This window comes from Pantherophis guttatus, chromosome 6 (genome assembly GCF_059756535.1).
Source record: "Pantherophis guttatus breed Tessera chromosome 6, ASM5975653v1, whole genome shotgun sequence".
Taxonomy (NCBI): domain Eukaryota; kingdom Metazoa; phylum Chordata; class Lepidosauria; order Squamata; family Colubridae; genus Pantherophis; species Pantherophis guttatus.
In genome coordinates, this window is record NC_142068.1 from 28,610,675 (window position 1) to 28,635,587 (window position 24,913).

Genomic DNA, 24,913 nt, shown 5'->3' on the forward strand with positions numbered 1-24,913 from the left:
ATAACCTTTATTGTCACTGCACAACATATGTACAATGAGATTGGTGGAGCTCCCTCAGTGCACCCCGCCAACACAATGCAACTCACAGTGGAAACAGAAAATCCCTAACCCTATAAATCATATTAAAAACATCCAGTCCTATTACACCAGTGTGAACATGTTACACATTGCACTGGCCCTGCAAGTCCATTGTACTACGTAGCTATGATGTTATTTCACATTCGGAAGTCTGACAGCCCAAAAACTATTCTTCAGCTTGTTTGTGCAGCTGGCTATGCTTCTATATCTCCTTTCAGATGGTAGGAAGGTAAGTTTCACTTTCTGCAAGTGAATCACCTCCTTTTTATTTAAAGAACCCAAATTTTATTCAGACTCATGGAAAAGCCTGAAAAATAATTTATGGACTACGTCATTGAATAGTAAATAAGTCCTGCATTCAGTAGATATTGGCTCCTGGTGAGTTGATTTCTGTGAAATGGCACAAGAGATTACATCTGCAAGTGATCCTGGCAGTGGATGAGATGGTGATACAGTATCTAGAAATGGCCACAGCACAGAAAAGGGCAAGGCTGGGTAAGAATAAAGATTTCCTAACACTATTTGAATGGCACTGACCCTAATTGGATCACTGCAAACTTTTGAACTTTTGCAGTGTCTGGAAAGATGACATTAGTGATTGTATGTTGCTGACATATGACCAGTGGTGGGTTGCTACTGGTTTGCCCTGGATTGGGCGAACCAATAGTGGCGGTGGCAGGAGGCTCCGCCCACCCACTGGACATTTCTGCGCATGCGCAGAAGCGTCTCATGCCCGTGTGCACGTGCCCATGAGCAAACCGGTAGCAAATGAAATTGAAACCCACTACTGCATATGATAGTAAGTCAGTTAGTTACCTGGGAAATTACATGGTCATTATGTTGTGAAGATAGCCAAAGATACCACTTTAATTTTTCAAAAAAAAAAAAAAATGACAGTGCAAGGATCTTTATAGAATAGGAGAATCAACACGTGTAAATTGCAAAGATACCACTTTAATTTTTCAAAAAGAAAAATGACAGTGCAAGGATCTTTATAGAATAGGAGAATCAACACGTGTAAATTGCATTGTAAGATTATTTGCACAAAAATGCCCAATAAATTTTTAGTAATGATAGAAAAGTGTTCTCTAAGTTGATCTCATGGATAGCCCATATAGTTATTTTAGCAACAATGTGAAGGTGGCTTCTCATAGTGCTTTTCTAGGTCTTTTTTCGGATGTCTTAATCTAGTTTAGAAGATTGATATTTCTCAGAACTGAAGCACTTCATACAAATCATTTACAAAGCATGCATAATCTTATTGAATGTAGCACTCCTTCCTTAGCCCAATAACAATAATTTTGAGAGTTAAGCTGGGATGACTTGTACAAAATCATCTGCAAGCTTGCATGAGTGTGGATAGAGTGGACTCTAGGTTTTTCTTGTCCTAGTTCAGTGTCTCACTCACTGGACCAGTGTTTCTCAATCTTGACAACTTTAAGATGTCTGTACTTTAATTCCAGAATTTTGCAGCCATAATTGCCAAAATTCTAATCCAGCTACTGCACTAAACTTGTATTAAGAGCCGAGGTGGCTCAGTGGTTAGAGTGCAGTACTGTAGGATACTTCAGCTGGCTGCTAGCTGCAGTTCAGCAGTTCAAATCTCACCAGCTCAAGGTTGGCTCAGCCTTCCATCCTTCTGAGGTGGGTAAAATGAGGACCCAGATTGTTGGGGGCAATATGCTGATTCTGTAAACTGCTTAGAGAGGACTTTAGAAGCACTATGAAGAGATATATAAGTCTAAGTGCTATTGCTATTAGTTCTCCTTAATATGTTTCAGGTTTATCAGCTCTCATTTCTGCTTTTCTACCAATTCTTCCTAGGTAATATGTATAATTCTATAATGTTGTTATGGTTGTATTCAAGGAGTTTCCTCTTTTCCAATCAAACCCAATTTGCATACTGGGGCATATAGGAGAACTGTCAACATGAGATAATACAGTCCTATAAATATCCTAACTGGAATAAATTGAAATCATTATTTTGTCCATTAAAAGCACCATTTCTATATTTGTTGAAAAGTATGTCTGTACATTAAAGTCTCAGGATAACTGGAATCCACAAGATCTTTAAAATGCCTTCCAATAAGAACTAACCTGCAGAGGTGGTTTTAGCACTGAGAAATAAATTAACAAAAAATGTGTAAATGTATTGCCTTATTGTGGCATATATATATATTCTTTTAAATTAGAGGTTTATAACCACTTTTCATTTGGATGTACTGAACGGTTCTTTAGAGACTTCTTGTGACTAAAGCATTTCTGAAAGGTGCCTGGTATCTAAGCAGTGAACAAATATTATTACTTCTGGCACTGTAATCCATAAACAAGGTCAGCTGTTATCTAAATATGCTGTGACAAATATGACTTTTCTTCTTAGATCATATATGATTGCCTGAGATAATAATTAAAAATAACCACTACTCCATCCTTGCTTTTGTTGTGGCTTCACTTTATATATTTAATTTTTATTTTTACTTCACTTACATGATTGTATCATACCATTCCTTAAATGGGTGCTTTTTTATTATGAACTTTTGGTGCAATTCAGTCACAGGACTAATCCAAGGTAAAATTTGTTTATCCAGAATTTATAAAAGCAAAGCAAAGCAAAACAAAACATTGGATAGGCTTTGAAAGTCAGATTCAGTAAAACAGTAAAACATGAGACCTAATTCACTATAGTTTTTCATTATGGTCTGGGAAGAAGAAAGAATAGCTTACTTCTAAATGTTTACTTGGAAATGATGTACTGAAATGGCATTTTATTCCCAAGAAAGCATATATAGTACTAAATCCTTTATTTTAAAAACTATTATCTAATGGTCAAAAGTATAGGTAAGAAATCGATGTGCATATGCCAGTATTTATGGCTAAGCAAAATTTTATGAATTGTTAATGCAGAAATATTTGGAAATATTTAGTAGGGTTACGCATGCTTCAAAAATGAGTTGGAGGAAGCATTTTGGATTCTGGGCGAGTACCTGTCAGCTATTGATTTTAAAAGCCTGACTTTTTAAAGTTTCTGGATGTGAAACCATCTCTTTCTTTTCCCCTTTTTTTATCCTTTGATTAAGTGCTTTGAATGTTAGCCAATTTCTCATTTCCATACTAGGAAATCAGTGGTCATAGAAAAGGAAAGGAAAAAGGGGGGAAAAAAGCCCCAGAAATAATTCTCCAATCCCATCTCAATATCCCTCATTTTCTAAAGCAGATTGATGTAGTATCTTTACAAAACATTGATTCAGTAATTTTATTTAGAGTACCAATTCCAAACTATTTATTTAAGGTTATTAAAATCTGTGTTGTTCATTTTGCTTAGACTAGATTCCGATATACAGTATGAATGATAACTGATGTAGCCTCCTTCAAAATTATTGGGAACTTAAATGTAAACAAATTATAGGTAATGTAAATAGTGATTATTCCAATGCTGTTTCCCACCTGAGATGGTTCTCTAATTATAGCAATTTTTCTGATAAAAGATTTAACCACTAGAAGCACACTGATCCTACTCCGGTATGTCAGTTCCATTACTTCTTGGACCAGAGATAAGATGCCTATAATTTATAGCTTGCCAAATATTCTTTTTTGAAGTGAGTCCTTATAATTGTGAGGCCTATGGACCATAGTAACTACTTAGCAACTGGGTCATTATGATTTCTATCAATCTCTCCTGTTCTCTCATCAGATGGCTATCAAACACCGCATACAGTTTGATTATCAACATATTTACAACATAATAGTGCAAATGCCTGAAACTTCAGAGATGTGAAAAGCATAATTTAAGAGTTTTCTAACTATAATGTAGAATGGAGCTAGATATGCGAGAGTCCCACAATGTCCTGTGATCAATGAAAAGCCCTTCTGACATCCAGATATCATTGCTAAGTGCCATGTCTCATAAAGATTAGAATGTCCCTTCCTTTCCTTTACAGCTATTTCTCAACATCAAACCTAAGCATAAATACTGAAAACAGAACTGCTATCCCTGATGGTTCTTTCTCATGCCATAATCTGGTTACATCAAGGTCAGAAAACACAAATTTGGAATGTACAAGAGGTTCACTGAACATTCGTGGGAAAAAAACAAGCAGGAGAAGCTGATAATAAGTTGAAACTTCAGCAAGCAACCCTTTAAGAGAGCCACTCAGAACAGAAGTTCTTCCCATGATGGCATATTTTCTTTGTACAGCCTATCATATTTTTTTAGACAGAGATTATTTTTATTTAAAAATTTAAAGTAATAAAAAGGAATATACAGGCAGATTTTGTGTCTAATCCCTTTTGATAGAATATTTTTCATTGGTTTAAAGATTGTTCATTTAGCACCGTGAGAATACATGATGCTTTACAGAGCTATATATGGAAATAAATTAAAGGCCAGCCTGGGTAAACATAAAATCCCACTTGTATATAAGGTATAACGCTAAGGGGAAATTACAGGGAAGGAAATGACTGTAAAAGAAGAATGTGTTGCTAAGGAAGACAGTTAAATGATTTTTGCCCCATTTTATTATGACTTTTCTTGCTACAGTTGTTAAGTGAATCACCACAGTTGTGACATGGTTGTTAAGTGAATCTGGTTACCCCATTGCTCACCAGAATTGCTAAAGATGATCACATGACCCCAGGTCACTGCAATGGTAGTAAATACATGTTAGTTACCAAGTGTCTGAATTTTGATCATGAAATGCTGCAATGGTTGCAAATGTGAAAAATGATCATAAATCACGTTTCTCAGTGCTGTTGTAACTTTGAATGTTACTAAATGAATGGTTGTAAATCAAGGATTACCTGTAAACGTCACTGGTTACAGTGGAATTATACCTAATTGAGTATAGGATTGCAAGGTTAGTTTATGATTCTATGAATTTTCTTTGATAATTTTCTTGGATATGTTGAGAAGCTCCAAACAATACTGATATTGCTCTTGAGCTCCATAGGGCTAACGGTGGTTACAGGTATTTTAAACAAACTGTGCATTCTGTTTTTTTATGAAAGGAGAAGAGATCAGCTACTTGCCTCTCCTTTGCAATTATAGTCAGTGACCATAATAATAAGTTCTTCACTATTTTGTAAAATATAAAGATCTTGTTTCAGGATTAGGATAAACAAATCTCTCTGAAAGTTTTGCGGTTTCAAGCTAGCATGCCAAACAGCAAATAAAACGTTACTGGGGTTGAACTGCTACAACTCTTTAAAAAGTAAAAAAGAAGTGGGAAGAATTAAGTGGGATCTGTTAATTACTTAATTTCCGCTCAGTTTTCTTTTTAGAGATAAAATCCAAAACAAACAAAGGAAAAAACCTCAATCCTTTCCTTTCCCCTTTTCCCCTTCCCCTTTCCCACAGCCTAGCTGTGTTATATAAAGTATTATATAAAGACAACATAATTTAGGAGAATTAAAACTGATCCTGCTTGTTCCTTTCTAATCACTGTTAAACCAAAAGGAAGAGACCATATGGGATTGTAGAGCTCGGGAATCTCTCAAAGAACAGCTTGTCCAAGGCTCCCACAAATTTGACAATACCACTATGTTCTATTGCTTAAAGTTCTAGAAGTCAGTATGTGCCGCCTTTCCTAGTTTAGCCATCTTTAGTGTGAGAACAATGAATGGGTCACCTCATCATTTATTAGTATGACATGTTATAAAATGAACATTTTTAAAAGCATATTTTCTCCACCATACTCCATATTGGAATTTACCTGCATAATATTGGCTAAGTAATTGAGAGCATGTACTTCATCTTCATTGCGGGGTGTAACACGGTAAACCTTTTCCCTAAAGAAAAGAGCAGAAAGACATTACTTAAAACAGAAAAGCCGTTGTGCTGTTCTGAAATGTTCTGAAATATTATTTTGTGTTCTTACTTATCGATCAAATCTGTGAACTGTTGCTTCAGCAAAAACTGAAAAGGCACCTATGAGAAGCAGTAAATGCCACATCTTGCTTCTCCTGTGAAATGGTGAGGTGGCAGTGGAGTTTTGCTTGCTTTTATAACACCACGTCTCTTATCTTTCTCAAACCCAACTGTGAAAACCAAATTATTTTCCATTGATTAATTTCCTGACCTTGTTTTGTTTGATAGACTATTTCTTAAGATAAGGCTCACCTGTGGGAATAGACAAGAAAATCTCACATGGAAGAGATTAGAGAGTTATTTTCATACAAAAATAAAATAAAATAAAGGAAACCACATAGCTCTAAATGAAAATGAAACATTTAAGCAGGGAACTTTTGAGCTAATGAAAATTATACATAAATTTAAAGATCTCAGGATTTCTTCAGCAGACAGACTGAGGGAGAAGAGGGAGTGGAAAGGAAAAAAACTGGCTAAGAAAAGGAGTTTGCCCAGTTTACATGAGAGAATAAGCATGGATCCCAGTGGATTACATTTTATTAGTTGTAATCTTGTTCTCACAGTTATTAAAGTGGATTATTCCCCTCCCTTTTGAAAATATAAATCTATATAAAATCTAAATGGATTTATTTTAATTAACCTTCCTCAAGAAAAACACACATCTTGGAAGCACATACGGTACTAAGCCATAGTTTGCTTAATTATATTTTCTTGAACTCACAACTGACTTGGTTCACATATATATCATAATTTATAGTTTACAAATCACAATGGATACATTCACACACATAAATCATCACACTTGTGATGCTGAGTATTAAATACATCCTAGGGAACCTGACAGTGTACTGCACAACTTCCTGTACAGCAGGTATTTTCGTAAGCTCCTAAACTTTACCTCAGGGCTAATGGTGGAGCTTCTCTGGTTTTAAGAGGTGGAAGACTTCAACCTTCAAGATCTGGGGAAACTAAAGAAGGTGAGAAGGCTTGGGGAATTTGTGGAAGTCAAGGCAAACATGTAGCAACTCATACAGGTGAGTTGTTATTCTATTCTAAAGTATTCTAAAACTACATGCAGGTTTTAGAATACTTTCAACCTGTAAGTAATTAGCTGGTAATCCAAATCTATGTTTAATCAAATTACTGTTCTTGAATTTCATACCATTGATAATCTTTGTAAGGTGAGAAGACCCTTGTCTCCTGTAGGTGGCTCCAAATGAATTAAGAAACAGTGTTCTCAATGCAAGGTGTCAGTGAATTACAATGTGGTAAGAGGGGTCATACAGGTGAATATTCACTTGTGAAATGCTACAGGGATCATTGCTCCCATGATTTTAAATGTCTACCTGGAAATGGTTATGTACAAGTTTCGGATGAAGCATTAGCAATATACTGATGATATTCAATTGTATATCATCCACTGGGAGCAACCTGGAGAAGTCTTGAACCAGGGACTAGAAACTGTAAAGGACTCATGAAGGGAAAGAAACTGAGACTGAATCTCAGAAAGGTGGAGATGCATTTTGTCCTGAAACCATTTTGCAATCTGCGTGCTCCAATGTTAGTTCTGGTTGGGGAGATACTTGCCCTGAAAGAATGAGTCTGCAATTTGGGAGTACACCTAGATTCAGAGCTATTGCTATTACTCAATAGCCAGGTGAAGGGTGTGGCTAGGGGGTCTCTTTGCTCAGCTACAGTTTATTCCCAATTGTACCACTTTTGGGAGCAGGAAGCTGTGACAATAATTACTTGCACCTTATCAACTCTATTATAGAAACTACCGCAATATGTCCTGCATGAGACTTTAAAAATTACAGTTGATGTAAAGCAAACAAATAAACAAACATACAACATACATACATGCTGATGGGTAAGAGTTATCAGTGGCACATAACATCAGTTCTGCTGGTGTTGCACTGCATCCAGTAGACTTCTGAGTGTTATTTAGGGTCTAAAATGTGTTTGTTGCTTGGCACCTAGATCTTATTAGGACTGCTTCCTTTAGGTACCATCAACCTATCTGGTTTATTGATTTCAAGTTAATGCTGATAATCTGTCTCATTGCATGCATTCCAGAGATTGATAAAGGGGCAAAGATTTTTAAGCATATCATCATCCCTATGTAGCAATAGCGATAGCACTTAGACTTATATACTGCTTCACAGTGCTTTACAACTCTCTCTAAGCAGTTTACAGAGTCAGCATATTGCCCCCAACAATCTGGGTCCTCATTTTACCAACCTCAGAAGGATAGTAATATCTTATCCCAAGAGGTATTAGCAGTGCCCCCTGTTGTTGTTTCAGAAGACATGCAAATCAGAAATTTCTTCAGTGCTTTAAAGTTTTACAATAATTTTTAGTATTAATACTTATTGAGATGCCAATGTAAGTTAGATTTGTATTTAAATTATTTAATTAAACATTTATTCCCAAAATAAATATTAATTTACAATTAAAATTTACAAATAATTCCCTCAACACTGTTAAACTATTTACTAAGTTTGCACTACTATTAATCTTCTTATCGTTTCCACTACCCATCTCCTTGCACTTATGACTGTATGACTGTAATTTTGTTGCTTGTATCATTTGTCCCGTACAATTACCATTAAGCGTTGTACCTTATGATTCTTGATGAATGTATCTTTTCTTTTATGTACACTGAGAGCGTATGCACCAAGACAAATTCCTTGTGTGTCCAATCACACTTGGCCAATAAAAAATTCTGTTCTGTTCTGTTCTGTTCTGTTCTGTTCTATTCTATTCTATTCTATTCTATTCTATTCTATTCTATTCTATTCTATTCTATTCTATTCTATTCTATTCTATTCTAAAATGTCCTAATTTTACAGGCTAGCAGGCAGTTTGTCAGCTATCTCTTTCCCGGAGTCTGACCAAAAAAACCTGGAGATTCTATGAACTATGGTAAACTGCCAGTGTGGTATTCCAGAGACTTAAAAACTTTTAATGTGAAAAATAATACAATTCTTATCATTTAATACAATTCTTTCAGACTGATAAAAACAGTAAAGAGACAACAATGCAGAATGATCAAGAGCCCAGAACTTAAAATAAATAAATGATGAAATCATTGAAATGATGAAATGATGAAATCAAACAAATTGTAGATGTTGTTCCCTGTTGAGCAACAACAAGAGACTCAGAAATGTAAGACTGTCAGGATTTCCTGTATTTGAATTCAATTTTAGGGACTTCTTTGTGCTTTATAAGCAGCTGGAGACCATTTTTGGAAAAAAGAAACACAACCTAACACATCACTAGCTCTGGTAGCTATGAAGTGTCCACACTATATGTCATCAAAGATAAGATTAGAAACACTTCCTGACATGGGATGCCATTGTTCATTTTAAGATATATGGCTATTTGTCAGATCATCTCAGAAAATAGTTCTAAATGGATTTTTAGTTCCCCCATGAGTATAATAAAAAATGTTCCAAACAGCATTGGTAACGGACCAACAAAAATTTAGAAGGGCCATAGGTAAAGGCAAAGGTTCCCCTTGCACATATGTGCTAGCCTTTCCCGACTCTAGGGGGCAGTGCTCATTTCTGTTTCAAAGCCGAAGAGACAGTGCTGTCTGAAGACGTCTCCGTGGTCATGTGGCCGGTATGACTAAACACCAAAGGTGCATGGAACGCTGTTACCTTCCCACCAAAGGTGGTCCCTATTTTTTCTACTTGCATTTTTTACGTGCTTTTGAACTGCTAGTTTGGCAGAAGCTGGGACAAGTAACGGGAGCTCACCCCATTATGCGGCACTAGGGATTTGAACTGAACTGCCAACCTTCAATCCACAAGGTCAGTGTCTTAGCCACTGAACCACCGCATCCCTTGGAAGGGCCATATATCTGTTCAATAATTGCCAGCCTATAGATAAACTCCCAATCAAGACTGCATACATTATTGCTTCTATGTACCGCTTTTATTCAATTGAAAAGTTTGGCATTTCCCTTGCCCACAATGAAAAAAAGGAGTGGGGTCCATCTGAATTCATTGAGAATGAACAATGCTGTTGAATGAGGAGGAGAGAGAAAGGGTCGATGTAGAACTGACTGTAGGTATCACTACTGAAAGCATGGATGGGTTTAAAGATGAGTTACGGGTGCAACTTAAAAGGGTAGGGCACATCCTTTTGCTTGCTTTGTGGATTTTGCCCTTTTAAAATATCTGCACAGGGTGTTCTGCCCCAGCTACAGAACACAAAGAACGCAGCACACACAAAGTCCGTACAAACCTTAGTTTACTAATTAAGAACTACTAATGAGCTTTCTTAGTAGTTGTTCAAACACAAGAACAGTTTAAATCAGTCTTTTCTGAACAAAGGCTGTTAATTTAACTTCATTAACAGCCGACAAGAGTCCAAGGAATAATAACTCAATTCTGAGGCACAGTCTTTCAGGTAACCGTAAGCTTACTGTGGTTGGCAGAATGCCCAGAAGCAATTTGCAGGAAAATTGACAAGAGCCGATCAGACATTTTCTGGAATCAATATGTGAAGGAATATGAACGAAGTTGTTTTCTGCAATTTGCCTCAGTCATCGTCATTCCTTAAATAGGCTAGGGGAGTGGTCGATAGCCCCAAGCCTTACTCTTGAAGAGACCTCCTCCTGAAGAGTCATTCCTGCCTTTTGACAGCTCTGTGCACACGTGCATTGAGAAGAGGCTCCTCCTTTTCTTCCTCTTCACTTATGGGAGCTTCTGGAGGTTCTGAAGGCCCTGGCTGAATCCCTGCCTCTGGCACCAAATCTTCTCCAGCCTCTTCATTGTCTGACTTGGGTGCCAGCTGCACAGGCTGCTGGCGAATCACCACCCAGGCCTCCTCGCTGTCAGAATCAGCTACCAGCTGCACAAGCCGCTGGCAGTCCACAACACAGGGCTTCTCATTTTTTTCCTTCTCTAGTCTTTGCTTCAGATCCACCCAGATTTATTTTCTCTTCCACTTCTCTTCCTTTTGCAGTTCAATTATCACATAAATTCCAAAAATAAACAAATCCTCTTATCAAATCTATCAGGTGTTATTCTTTTAAATGGTTTTATAGGAAGAAAGAGGATGTGTGCATGTATACTTATGTATTTCTCAAGGTTGTGAGAAAGAGTACACGTAGACAATTTATTCTGTTATATAAATGGTGTACCATAATGCAAAGTTTTATTTTATTATTTATAATTCAATTTACTGACCACCCATCTTACCCCAAAGTAACTCTGGGCAGTTAATTTTAATCAGTAGCCAGTATACTTTTTATATCTGTCTTTTCACATTTTTAGAATGTGGCTTTGGTATATAGAAAATAAAATCCTTCCTAGGCGTGGTATGTGTCCTAACAAAATAGCAGAATGACATCAGAATAATAAAATATCAGAATAACAGGGTTGGAAGAGACATTGGATGTCTTTTGGTCCAATTCCTGCTCAGATAGTATTCTGGACAAATGGCTGTCCAATCTCTTCTCAAAAACCTCCAGTGAAGATGCAGTATTGCCAGAATTAAAACTGGACTATCTCTAAACATACATGGCTTTTAAATTCACAACTGTTTCATCTTTTTGGGATTCACTCTAAATCTGTTTTTCCGTATCCAGATCCTTATAGCCTCCAGACTGTGGGTTAGGGTCTTCTCAAACAATAGCTATCAGAATTAGCTGAAGAACTGCCATATAAGTAATAGAAGCTAATTTAATTCTCTTGCTCCAACATTAACTACTCACTGCATCTGAAGCTTCCTCCATGTTTTGAAGTTTTTTGGGTGGAGTATAACAATATTAACTAATGTATCACTTGAAACTTCCCAGAATTGTAGTTGGAGATGCTCACACTGCTTCATGCCAATCACATTTCATGTGAAATGATGTTGCATTCTTCCCAAAGAAGTCCATGGTGGACAGCTGCAGAAAACTTTGGAAAAGCACTGGATATTTCTGGAATGCTTAAGAAACAATGAGATACGGTGGAAAACATGCTCTGGAGGGAGGCTTGTGTTACAGTAACTGGTGGAGGGCACTTAATCAAGAGGTCAATATTTCTTTTTTCATGGCTTTTTTAAAAAGATCACTTGCAAGACTGATTAAAGTAAGCAGCAATCCTACCTTACTGGAAATGTTAGAGAAATTTCTCCCTATTCTAAATCATTGAAGATGATTTCTTCACCTTCCCTCCAGGAAATATCAAACCACAGATTATAAAAACTGACTCAGTTCTAGTTTACTCACAAATCCCCAAGGCTGCCCAAATGTTTTCAACTCACTGTTGTTTATGGTTACTTAGAAATATTATCTGCTACATATGGCTTTACTGCTGATGCATATAATTACTTATAAATTCTGTTAATGTTCATTGAAGTTTTAGTGAGGGATGCTATAGTTATTACTTTCCAGTGTTTATAAAAATTATGTAGAATTTAAATTTTGGGTTTGTTATCTCAAATAGACATACATTTGAGATCATAAACACGAAAGCAGTATACATTCCACTAAGAGTAGTTACAGAGATATGTTTGATCTGTTGACATACTTTAGAAAATGGTTTTGTTTTTGCTTAGAAAAAGCCTTTCTTAACATATTGTGCTTCAGCAGTCTTCCATCAATCTTATTCTAGTTTAGGCTTATAGTACAAGATATCTGAAGATCAAGGGGCTGTATTGGTTTTTGTTAGTACAACTCATAACCTCACAAATTTTGGCTTTTCAATCAGCAGTCATCAGAAGAAAGTCTGTTGCAAAATAAATAACCACAGTGTACAGATAGTGGAATCAGCAACCATATTGTCAATAGTAGTGCTATGAAAATAAAGGTTAACAAGCACAGTTATATTTCCAGCTCCCTGAGTGCTTTTCAGTATATTGCATATCCTTCTTAGCTAATGGGATGTGGGATCTCAAGATTAGAAATCCTAGCTTGCATAGAAAACCTTGGTCTAAAACTAAGCTTTAGTTATATCTATGGCAACTGACCTCAGTTAACTTCTCAGTTAAAATATGGAAGCATGATTTCTGAACAATATAAATATAATGCTAAGGAATTGTCATTGTTAATATGTGGCATCTTCAAGTGGTACATGTTGGAAACAAATCTGCTTCATCATCATTGCATTCTTTACCGTTAGGTCCTTTTAGGGGTGGGATGGATCTCAAGTCTTTAAGTTTGTTGTTTACAAAATTATAGAAGGTGCGGTTGGATTTTGTGCGCAGAAGGTTTTCTTCTTGTTTGATGTGGTAATTGGTGCATTCAGTCTTTATTTGGTGGCATATATTTTTGTAGCGGCTTTTAAAGTTAGCTATATAGCCAGTTTTGTTTTTCACCAGAGGCATAAAAATATGAGAATAAACAAAATATTTTGTAAATAGTTCAATTTTGAGCAATGAGTAAGATGTATAATGTCCTTTTAGTTGCTATGTATTGATGTTAAGATAAGATAGATAAGATAACCTTTATTGTCATTTACCTGTATATACAATGGCAGACATTAAAATGAAATTCTGATGAACTGCTCTCGAAGGAAAGAATGCTACTCGCTGAACAATGTCATCATCCCAAGGATAACAATAATAATATAATAACAGGAGGAACACCAGAAATGCCAAGTTATAAAAAATGACACCAAAACTTATATTAATCACAGTCCATCTTGAATAACCCTTGTGAGTTGATAAGGCTGATACTATATGGAACAAAGCTGTTACAGAATCTAGTTATTCTGCTTTGGATACTACGAAGTTTCCTCCCAGAAGGAAGCAATGAAAACCGTCCTGGAGATGATGTGTAATTACAATGTGTAATGTGTACTACTGTACTGACAGTAGTATGGACCCAGCTCAAACAGCACTTATATGCTATGTCCTGGATAGAAGGAAATGAACTTCCATTAATTTTTCTGCTGTCCTCACCACTCTAAGCACAGTCTTCCTGTCTGAAGCAGTAATATTTCTGAACCAAACAGTAATACAATACAACAGGATACTTTCAATTGTCCTTCTATAGAAAGTAGTAAGGATAAGAGGAAGATCCGCAGGGAACATCTATTGGAATATGTGCTTTGGGCTGTTCCATGTGTAGTAACAACACATAGAATAGCCCACAGCACACATTCTGCTAGAGAGAAGTTCCTTGAATATGGGCTCCAGTATGAGTCCGAACACTCAGAAGACTAAACCTCTGGTCCTGGTGACCGACCCAGATTGGATCCTGTCACATTATCCTGGGAGATGTATATTTCATTTGTGAAATGTATGTTATCACTAATGTTGCAATTAAGAAAGAAAGTCAACAAAGAGGCAAATAAATCTTAATTTGCTTCACTGTCTCTCTCTAATACAAACATACTCAAGGAAGAAATACAAGTCAGGAAAAAGTGTAGTTCTGGTCATTGTTTTGCTAAAAGATACTGTAAAGTTTAAAAAGATCAAAGAAACAAGGGCTAGAAAAGCTTATCTATGAAGAGTAATAATGATGTTTGTAGCTGTTTAGTTCGCAGAGTGAAGAAAATCTATGTGGTCACTAAGACTCAACTTTAACTTGATAGTATATAACCAGTTCAGAGCAAAACTTAAGTAATGATGTGACAGGTTATAAAATCATATTTAATTGGGAAAACATGATAACATTTTAACTTTCACAAAGTTAAATTTCCAACTGGTTCTACTTATATTCTTTTAAAAAGGTATACTAAACTATTTATAAATTTAAAAATACTTTCTATCATTCAGTAGAGATTTTCAATACGGATCATGCTATATGCTGATGGTAATAACCTTTCAAGTCTAAATGTTGATGGATTAACTTTTGTTTTTTCAAATCTTGAGTCTGGCCATGAAAGCCCTCAAAATAGGGATGTCTTTGTAGAGGGGATTATTATCCTAGAACAGGATTCTTGGCTTTGAGGTAATCATCTGCTTTCCTCACAGGAGTTTTACAGTTCCACATCCTCACATAATTCTCCATTCTACTATTTCTTCCTTCTTTTCTTTCTCTATGGTGTGAGTTTTTTTTTACTGCGCTGTTTCTGTTGAAAGTCTGGAGGTTTTCTATAGAGTTGGGTTATTCAACCATCAAAATGCAGGTGGAACAGAATTACTTGCCCTGAGAATTATTTGCCAATTGCCATCACATATTCCGTAGATAAACTCTTTTCAGATAGTAGAGTATCATGTTTCTAATTCCATATCAGAAAGAAAAAAGAAGGGAGAGGTACCTTTCAGTTTTCAGAGGGTGTAGGAAAACACTTCACTACAAGTACAAAACCTTGACCTGTGGCATAACCTGCTGTTTTGCGTTTGGTGAGGGAGAGATTTTCAGTGTTGAATTGTCAAAACTCATCACTGATAAGATAAGAAACAGCAGTTTATTTTTCTTTTACAGCATTGCTCTTGAATGTACTCCAGAGGCCTCTGAGAGTTCTTTGAAGAGGCTTGCACGTTGCTTAGGGGAGACCTCTCTACTTTTGTATTATTAATAGAATCTCCTTTCAATTCAGCTCAAAGGACACTTTATCTTTCTAACCTCAGAGTTTGGAGACCAAGATGGCCTATTTTAGTAACTTCACTGAGGTACTTTCTCCTCTCTGACTCATTGTGTATCAGTATGGCAATCTGTACTAAGAATACCCTTATGGCCATTGGTGCCATTGTGTCTGCTTTCTTCTGATTGCACCAGGCTGTAAGGACTCCTTTCTTTTTAATACTTCCTATATTAAGATTACACATTAGCATTTTGCTCACACTTCAGATACTTCACTTATTTTATGATTTATTAGGGATGGGGTGTTTTTTTGAAACTTGCCCAATCCTAGCAGATCAGTCCTCTATATATGTATACTGTATTTGAACATCCCCCCCACAAACTAATATCAACAAAGTATTGAAAACATGTTTAAAAAAACATTCTGCAATAAAATTAACCTGTCGTCAAATGCCTGCCCAAATAAGGACATTATAATATTTTCAGGACTAATATGCTAAGTAGAGAATTGCTGAGAGCTGGAGTTAACAGAATTATGCAATTGCTATTACAACTTTATCTTCAAAGAATTGTGCATAAACCATATAAACAAAAACTAGCCCACATTATTTTGCAAATATTTTATTAATCAAAGAAAATGGGACGTGTCTATCATCTCTGAGGAATATTGGCTTTGATGCTTTGTATAACTTACAGGATCCTAGTAGTAGTTACATTCCACATTTCTACATTTCATTGGTAAAGATATTCTGGGATTTACCTATTGTGTTAAAATATGAATTAGTTATTCATAGTTTATTAAATAAGCCACCATTTGCTAAACTCAATATGGTTGTGGTGAGTTTAGGATTGAGTTTAGCAAATGATGGTTTATTTAATAAACCATGGATAATTAATTCATAATTTAACACAATGGGTAAATCCCAGAATAAATCACATGACCTTTTAAGCTAAAGCCAGACAAAAGCCATATAGTGGTTTCATAAATGTGGAAACACAACCATTTACTTTTTGTAATAATTATGTTTTAAGATTTTGAAGATAGAATGAAATTCTTCCTCATGACTGTGTAAGGGACATAGGATTTTGCTATATTGTCTAAATCCTGATTATTCTAGAAACTATTTAAGCAATATGAACTTTGGTATTTCCGAGTTCACTAAAGCCATTTTCCTAAACTAGTTTCATCCAGATGTATTTCAACTCCAACAATCCCTAGCCAGCGTTTGAGAAGGCCAGAATAACTCTATTATTAAAAATACTACTCATAGAGATGCATCTAACACAAGGTTAGTTTGAACTCTTAAAGGTGAATGTGCAGTTCCAATAATGAGACAAGGTGAGCTTTGCACAAACACACAATATTGTAATGAAATTCTTACCATCACAGAAATTACCAAATCATCAATGTCTCAGTTGATGTCTACATAACAATAAGGGCATTGGGTGTTTAAGCAGGAATTGCCACTGCACATTTTTTTTCAAGAGGTAGCCTGTGGAACTCATTGAAATATATTATTAGCTTATCCAATCTCCCCTTTAGTGATGCTGTATGGTGTATGTAGCTGATTAAAAATTAACCTTCATATCAGCCTAAGTACCACAGAATGGAAAGAGATTTTGTGACAGAAATGCTACCAATTAACTTTCACTATTTTTATGATGGCAGAAAGGAAGAAAGGAAGAAAGGGACTTACTCTGATGAACTGCCTGTTCTCTGAGCTCAGCTGCAGGCAACAAAGGCAAGTGCTTATTGGTTGTCAATTTTACATGAGCTGTATAAATCCTAAATCATGAATTTAGGAATAGTCCATGCTCCTGCCATCATGAAGTCTGCAATTGGTAATCTAGAAAACTCCCAGCTGCATTTTAAATAAAATCAGAAGACATGAGAGATGAAACATTTGAGAATTCCCACTTTTCAGCCTAAGGACCAAACTGATCATGGATTAAGTGGGCTATCCACGGGTAATGGGAATTCTACTGCCTAAAAAGTATAGAGCCAATCCAGCATGCACTCCCATACCTATCAAATTACTACAGATTTATGTATGCTCTGGGTAGGCTTTATTATTATGATCCATGCAGAAGGGTTTGCAGTCAATTCTTTCTTCCCTATCATTGTTTAAAGCTCATTACCTCATCAGATAGATTCCACAAGCATGCAAACACATAATTGTAACAATTTCACATGGTTATATGAGTTTATATCAGTTTCTTGCAGAGTAAAATCTTAGTGGCATTGCTACATTTTCTTAAACTATCAACTACTACTTCTGTGGATCTCGCACAGAAAAATGTTGAGTATCTGATGCCATAGCCTTCAGTTGAAGTCTAAGAGGCAACAGATTAAGTAATAAGTAGTATGGACTTCACCTGATGAGAAAGAGTAGCATCTCTTGCTTTTTTATTGGGTCTGTGGAGGCCTGGAAGTAGTAAAAGTGAAAATGTTATGTGTAATACTTTTAAAAATTTAATAAATTGTATGAAAACAATTCCAGAGCTTCCAGGAAACAAATTGGCTTCCCTTGTGTCTCTTTGGAAATCCTAAAGAAACTGTAATAAACACCAAATACGTTATAAGAAATCACCAGGGATTACAGTAGGAGGGAAGGGAGATATCAAACATTTTCGTCAGGATATTGGTGGGGTGGGGAAATTTGAAATTATCTCCAAATAAAAATAAGCTTTTTCTTGAAGGAGTAATGCTGTGCAAAATACCATTAAAACTAACATCTGGCTGTTTATTACCCTATCAGTAATAATAATCTTTAGTCTTTTGGGAAGATAAAGGACCTATATACACAACATATATTTACAGCACTGTTAATTCTGTCCTTATCTATGGAATTGTTTTTTAAAAATCTGCTTTCTGGGCTGATTTTAGTAAGGCTGCTAGGGCTCTAATTGTAGGTGTCCAGGTATCCAAGAATAAGTCTCATATACTTCTTGGTTTATTTTAAATAAATGTTAAGAATAGCCCTTCTGGATCAGGCAAAGGACTAGTTTAGACTAGCATTTTGTTTTGTCACAGTGGCCAACAAGCAAGAAAACTCGTATCCTATTCCACATTTGCAAAAAAATGAGTTTAAGTTTGGATAATATACTAGGGTAACATATGGTTGGCTACTTTATGTTTCCTATTTTTCAATCCTGGTTTGACTGGTTTTCAGGATTTTGACTCCCAGGGCATGTTGAAACAAGTTAGTCTTTTCTATGTCAGATCATTGTGCATTAAGAAGAAATTCTTTCAGAACTGGAGGGAATTCAACAACATTGTGTTAGGTTTACAGTACAAGTGAACATTTGGTCATGTCCTTAGGACTCTGACTTGGAGTTTGAATTCCCTCTTTATTTTGCCTATGTTATTTTTTAAATCAAGGCTGCTTTGCAGCTCTTGTAGACATTTATATATAAATATAGATACAAATATGAGATTTGTGATTGACTGTTTCCTAATTAAATTTCAGCATATGGCAATTAGGCAGATATTGGCCTTTGTTTATCAGAAAATTGATTGTTAGAAAATTGACTATGAAATTGCCCTTTAAACTGATCTTATGAACTGTATGCAAAGCCTTATCAGTTAAGGCTTTGGACCTGGTTATTTACGGGACCGCCTGCTACCACCAATAGCCTCCCACCGGCCAGTACGCTCCCATAGAGAGGGGCTCCTCCGGGTGCCGTCGGCCAAACAATGTCGGCTGTCGGCCCCTAGGGGGAGAGCCTTCTCTGTGGGGGCACCTACGATTTGGAACGAGCTCCCCCCGGAGATACGTAGGATCCCGGATCTGTGCACCTTCCGCCGCGTGCTTAAGACTTTTCTATTTTGTCAAGCTGGCCTGGCCTAAATCTTCCCCCTTTTTAAATGTGGAAATTTTAAATTTTTAAATTTTAAATTCGTCTTTTTATAGGGGTATGGGTAAGGCATTTTAAATTGGGGAGCCATTTTAGATTTAATTCTGTTTTAAACGTATTTTAATTGTTTATATTGTATGTTTTTAACTTTGGCTGTTCACCGCCCCGAGTCCTTCGGGAGAGGGGGCGGTATAAAAATCAAATAAATAAATAAATAAATAAATAAATAAATAAATAAATAAATAAATAAATAAAAGCAAGCTGGAATTATTGACCCAAATTACTTGCTAACAACTGCACTTTTGCCTGCTGCTTGTAAAATTTTGTTTATATTGTATAAAATTAGTATAAGATTGCAGTGTTCATACATTTTCCTGAACTTGCATCAATAAGCTTTCCACATTTTTCAGAACTAGGCTTATAAAATCTCCTTGAAGAGGACAGAAACAGAAGATGACTCATTTTGTCCTGAGTTGAAATTTCTCCACCTAGTTTCCACCATAATTTACAACTCTGTTTTGTTTTCCGTGCTAGCTGGCCTTCACAGATGATGTAAATTAGAAAAGGCCTCTTCACTGTCTGTTGTTTGTGATCTGGCGGCATGATAACATTAATTGCAAGAGAAGTACCTTCAACTCCGGATAGTTTTAACATGTGATAGGTGACCTTTTGCAGGAGGCAGTGTTCAAACTAGCTTGAGCAAAGGGTCAGCCAGCACTGCAGGCTCTTGATCAGAGAATTCCTTTTTAAAGGCAAGTAAAAAGACAATTGGTACTGTTTGTGAAGAGGCTTAAAGACTCATCAAAATGAATCAGACCTCATCATCCATAGAAGGCAAGCCTGAAGAAAGATCTTCAGTGTTGTGTTCCTGCCTCTGATGAATGAAATGAAATGAAATGAAATAAAATATAGGTTCAAAACTCTTTTAAAAAAATAAACAAAAACCAGTGGCACCTGCTAAGTAGACAATAAAGTCAAGATGGTGGACATGGAAATGTGCTCAAAGGATCACCCTATTAAATGTGATTGTCAAATGCATATTAAAGGCAAAAGGAGGTTTGATCAGGCAGTGGCTGATCAACCTAGAACTAAGGAGAAATTTCCTAACAGAGAGAACAATTAACCAGTGGAATGGCTCCCATTCAGAAGTTGTGGTTGCTCCATCACTGGAGGTTTTTAAGAAGAGACTAGACAACCACTTGTCTGAAATGGTTTGTTTGAGCAGGGGATTGGACTAGAACAGGGGTCTGCAACCTTAAACACTCAAAGAGCCATTTGGGCCCATTTACCACAGAAAAGAAAACACTGGGAGCCACAAAACCCTTCCCGTGCCTGACTATTTCTTGAGCGGTCACAAAACTAGCATATGTAGTTGAAACTTTTTTTTCTGAAACTTTTCTTTTCTTGGATTTATCCATGGTTGGCCTACCAGGGGTTGAAAAGCTCAATAAATCGTGTGCCAGTGGGTGTTGCACATTGGCGGTTGTGATGCATATTTTGAGTGACAGCGAACCACAGCAGAGGGTGAAAGAGCCACATGTGGGTCCAGAGCTGCAGGTTGCTGACCCCTGGTTTAGAAGGTACCAATTTGAGGAAACTTGGTACTGAGTTAAACCTCTGCATGCTATAAAGGCTGGGGTCAACTGCCTTTAAACTGATCAATATTAGTGGTCAAATCCTCTGTGAATTTGTCCAATCTCATTGTTATCTCAGTTGACAGTTATTGGCCGTTATTATCTAATGGCATCATATTCTGTACTTTAACTATGTGAAAATAATAATTTTGTATTATCAACCATATTTTTCCCCATCACGTTTCAGTTGCAGCAATGTGTGAGAAGAAATAAACTCCCTATTCATAGTTTCCATAGCATGCATTATTTTATTGCTCTATCATGTTTCCACTTGCCTACCTTAATTCCCAACAAAACTCCCCCACAAACATACTTTTTATAGCTTTTACAGCATAACATCCTTGCTGGGATATGGCACTGAACTATATATAATATTCCAAACACAATCTCATATAATATAATAAGATATTACTACTACAGTAATATAGTGGTAATATTAGTATATTAATCAGTGGTGAAATCACTGATAGAGCAATAAAATAATGCATGCTATGGAAATGCATGCTCTTTCACCCCTCTGCTGTGGCTCCCTGTCACTCAAAATATGCATCACAACCGCCAATGTGCAACACCCACTGGCACCCGATTTATTGAGCTTTTCAACCCCCGGTAGGCCAATCATGGATAAATCCAAGAAAAGAAAAGTTTCAGAAGAAAACAGAACATTTAATTCAACTACATATGCTAGTTTTGTGGCCACTCAAGAAATAGTCAGGCACGGGAAGGGTTTTGTGGCTCCCAGTGTTTTCTTTTCTGTGGGAAATGGGTCCAAATGGCTCTTTGAGTGTTTAAGGTTGCAGACCCCTCATCTAAACCATGCTATCCAGCAATCAGGCATTCAGCTGGGATATCAGTTGTATAACATTCCCTTTTCTACAGACAGAACCAGATTCAATAGGGGTGTTATCCATAGTGAAGTTGAGTAAACCACTATTGAAAATCCATACCAACCCTGACATACGCAAGATGTGGAGAAACAAATATGAATGTTGCAGAGTTATTTGTTTTATTGGTTGCAGATTTGTTTATTTCATGGTTCACCTCAATGGGACTGTAATACCCAGCTGTGTCTTTGTAATTAAATATTTCCTCTTGCTTCTATAAACTCAAAGCAATATTCAGTTGACCCGATAGAGCCATAACCTTTCTTCATATCTCCAGGGACTGACTTCCTCTCTTCTGCCTAATCATATACTGAATAACTTGTTTACCAAATGCCACATTCTTGACTTTAAAAAGGAAAAAAAAAAAAAAGCATAGCACAGATAATTTAACTGGCAGTTAAAATGTTCCAATTTGTACTTAAATCTATAGGGAGTAATCTTGCTAAATACATATTTCCCTTCTGCCCTCCCCCCATCCCCCTCATAGCTGATTTTTGGCAATGAAAGTCCATCTTTTTTCTGAAATAAGAAATAAACATTAGTGGTCTCTGACCTACTTATTACAGTTCCTTTTTCCTGGGATTCCAAACAGGGAAATCTTTACTCAGAACAGTAATATGGGAAAAGGCTTCTTTCTGTTCTTTTTACAAGAAAATGTTTGGAAATGCATTGTGGGAACTCTTCTTGGCAGGGTTTCTTCACAGAACTTCATGTAGTCCAGTAAAGTAAGAAATCGTCCAGTTTGCATTAAACAAAACAGTATTTCATCAAAAAAAAAAAAATACTAACTGGAATTCAACATATGTTGACATTTTCAGTTTCCTTCCTCTTTTATATATATGTATGTATGTGTGTGTGTGTGTGTGTGTGTGTGTGTGTATATATATATATATATATATATATATATATATATATATGCATATTCTTTCTAGCCAGGTTTTACCTACGTAAGCTAAGATGTTCTACTGCCCATCTTAGCTTACGTAGGTAAAACCTGGCTAGAAAGAATATGCACATAAAAGCCTACGAAAAAGAAAAAGTATATATATATATATATATATATATATATATATATATATATATATATATATATATATATGCAAACAGTATTTTAGAGTAATTTTCTTTTTTTTTTCTCCTCCAAGTTCTCCCTCCCTCAAAGTTTTCTTTTGGTTTTGCATAAGCAATTAAAATAATTTTTGTTAAAAGGAAGGTATGCCTGTTTTTTTCCTTTTTAAATTGGAAATCAGCTATTAATTATTGTTATAAACTAAATTATGTAGATTATTGCAATTTCGTTAATTTTTAATAGTGTCAGAATTAAATGATAGGTTTTTGAGGACTTGAAGTGAGAAATATTAAGGAATTTATTGATCAAAGTGAAACAAAGATAATGCTAAAGCTGATACGTTGGTCGATAATTATTAAAAAAAATATGTCAGCAGTAAACACCAATCTAATATAAATAGATAGATATGCAGTTGAAGACTATCTTCTTTGGCTCAGAAATTCACAGAATTGTGACTTTATCCAGAAAAATAAAGATAACTAGTTTGACACGTTTAGGCAAAATGTTAAAGTGCAGACATTGCTGAAAGTGAAGGTATGTTTTATCACGATTGTGGTTTTCACAATTATAACATATTATACATATTATGGTGAAATAATGAAAAATGAATGCATTGGAATTATGATATAAAAATGTTAAAAAAGGAATAAAAAAGCATTCAATAATAAATGAAGTGAAAGCAAGTTGCTTGGCTGAAACATTAAAATGAAGCAAAAATTTAATATTTTGGACATATGATACAAAGGAATGAGAAGCTGGCGAAAATATGGTGACTAAATATGGTCAATGCTGACGTAAGAATACAGATACAAGAAATCAGAGAAGCAGCTAACAATTTATCTTGGCAAAATTATGCCCCTCAGGTCACAGATTATTGAAGGAACTAAGAACTGAAAAAGAACATATTTGCTTTTATTTTTACAACAGCATCCAGGGCCTTGTTTGGTTGTGAAATTGGGTGTTCATATTTTTAATTAATATACATGATATTTGATTGTATTATCATACTAGTGGAATTAGAAAATGCTATCTTAAAACTTGACATTTTTCCTGAAAAGCACAAGAGCAAATCAGGATAAAAGCTATGGTGCTGTACTTTGAATACAGGGAGAAATCCTAAACTGATGAAACCCTTGGTTTACTTAGCTCAGTATTTAGATACTGATACCATTTCTCATAAGTTAATGAGAGGAATTTGAAACAAGACCTTTATCTTTCTTTCTTAGAGATGAAGACTGAATCGGGGCTCCTCCGAACAATTTATGGGCTTACCACTCAGCTTTGACCTTTCTACACTTGAGTCGTCATGTCTGTTTTCTCAAGTTTTAAATCATATAATAAAAGAAAGTCTTGAGAAAGTAAGGCTACATGTGATCTTGCAATTTTGAAAGGTAGTGCATATATCTAGATAAATGAATCAATATAGCTAGCCAGACTCTGATGTAGCCTGCCCATGTTCAAACCCCAATTCAATGGGGCTGTGTTAGTGAATGTGTAAAGTAGACCTTGGGTTATTGAATATAAAAATAAGCTTTTATATGAATACAAATACAACAGATGTGATACCAGAGACCAGCAAACATGCAAGTGTTTGAATCCTGTGTTCTTAATGAGAGCATCTGGTTTTCTTCTCTTTGCTGAACATTGTTTTTTTCTTGATGATAGTTTTTATTTGGCCTTAAAGGGCAAGAGTCCTATTTTTAAGAATAGTGGCTCGGAAGCCAGTCCTGCTTCATTCAGTGGGACCTTTCCTGCATTCATTTATTTAAGATGAAACTATAAGATTATCCTTATAATGTATAAGATAATTTTTTTCATTAAAGAAAAAAATAGCAAAAAAAGAGAATAGGTGCAGGTTGATTGCTTTTTTAAAAAACTAAGTAATGAAGCAATTAAACAATGTTCAGAAAAATGGATGTTAAGAAGTTCCACAGACAGCAAAATAATTATATTAAATGCTAATTTAATAGAGCAGTGCTACCATATGTCTATGATGAAAAGCAGGGTAGAGGAGAATTTCATTTGAGAAAAAATATTAAATGAAATGTTAAGATG

General features: G+C 35.8%; 1 protein-coding gene and 1 long non-coding RNA gene across 3 annotated transcripts in view; one reads left to right on the plus strand and one right to left on the minus strand.

Annotated features, from left to right (window-relative positions):
• The window catches only part of LOC117678308 (carboxypeptidase B-like), a 30,365-nt gene extending 23,354 nt beyond the window's left edge, over window positions 1-7,011 (minus strand). Inside the window, exons 1-3 of the mRNA XM_034439276.3 lie at window positions 6,194-7,011; window positions 5,956-6,111; window positions 5,787-5,862 (exon numbers count right to left, since the gene is read on the minus strand). Of these exons, the coding sequence (XP_034295167.1) occupies window positions 5,787-5,862; window positions 5,956-6,026 (147 nt within the window). The 5' untranslated portion in view covers window positions 6,027-6,111; window positions 6,194-7,011. The remainder of the gene's footprint in view (window positions 1-5,786; window positions 5,863-5,955; window positions 6,112-6,193) is intronic.
• On the plus strand, window positions 179-24,172 carry LOC148113072 (uncharacterized). 2 transcript variants are annotated; one of them, XR_015728592.1, is made up of 3 exons: window positions 179-307; window positions 17,083-17,155; window positions 24,085-24,172. It is a non-coding gene; the product is annotated as an uncharacterized LOC148113072 (long non-coding RNA). The 2 variants fall into 2 exon arrangements; XR_015728593.1 differs by lacking the exon at window positions 179-307 and adding an exon at window positions 6,905-6,975.
• The last annotated feature ends 741 nt before the right edge of the window (window positions 24,173-24,913 follow it).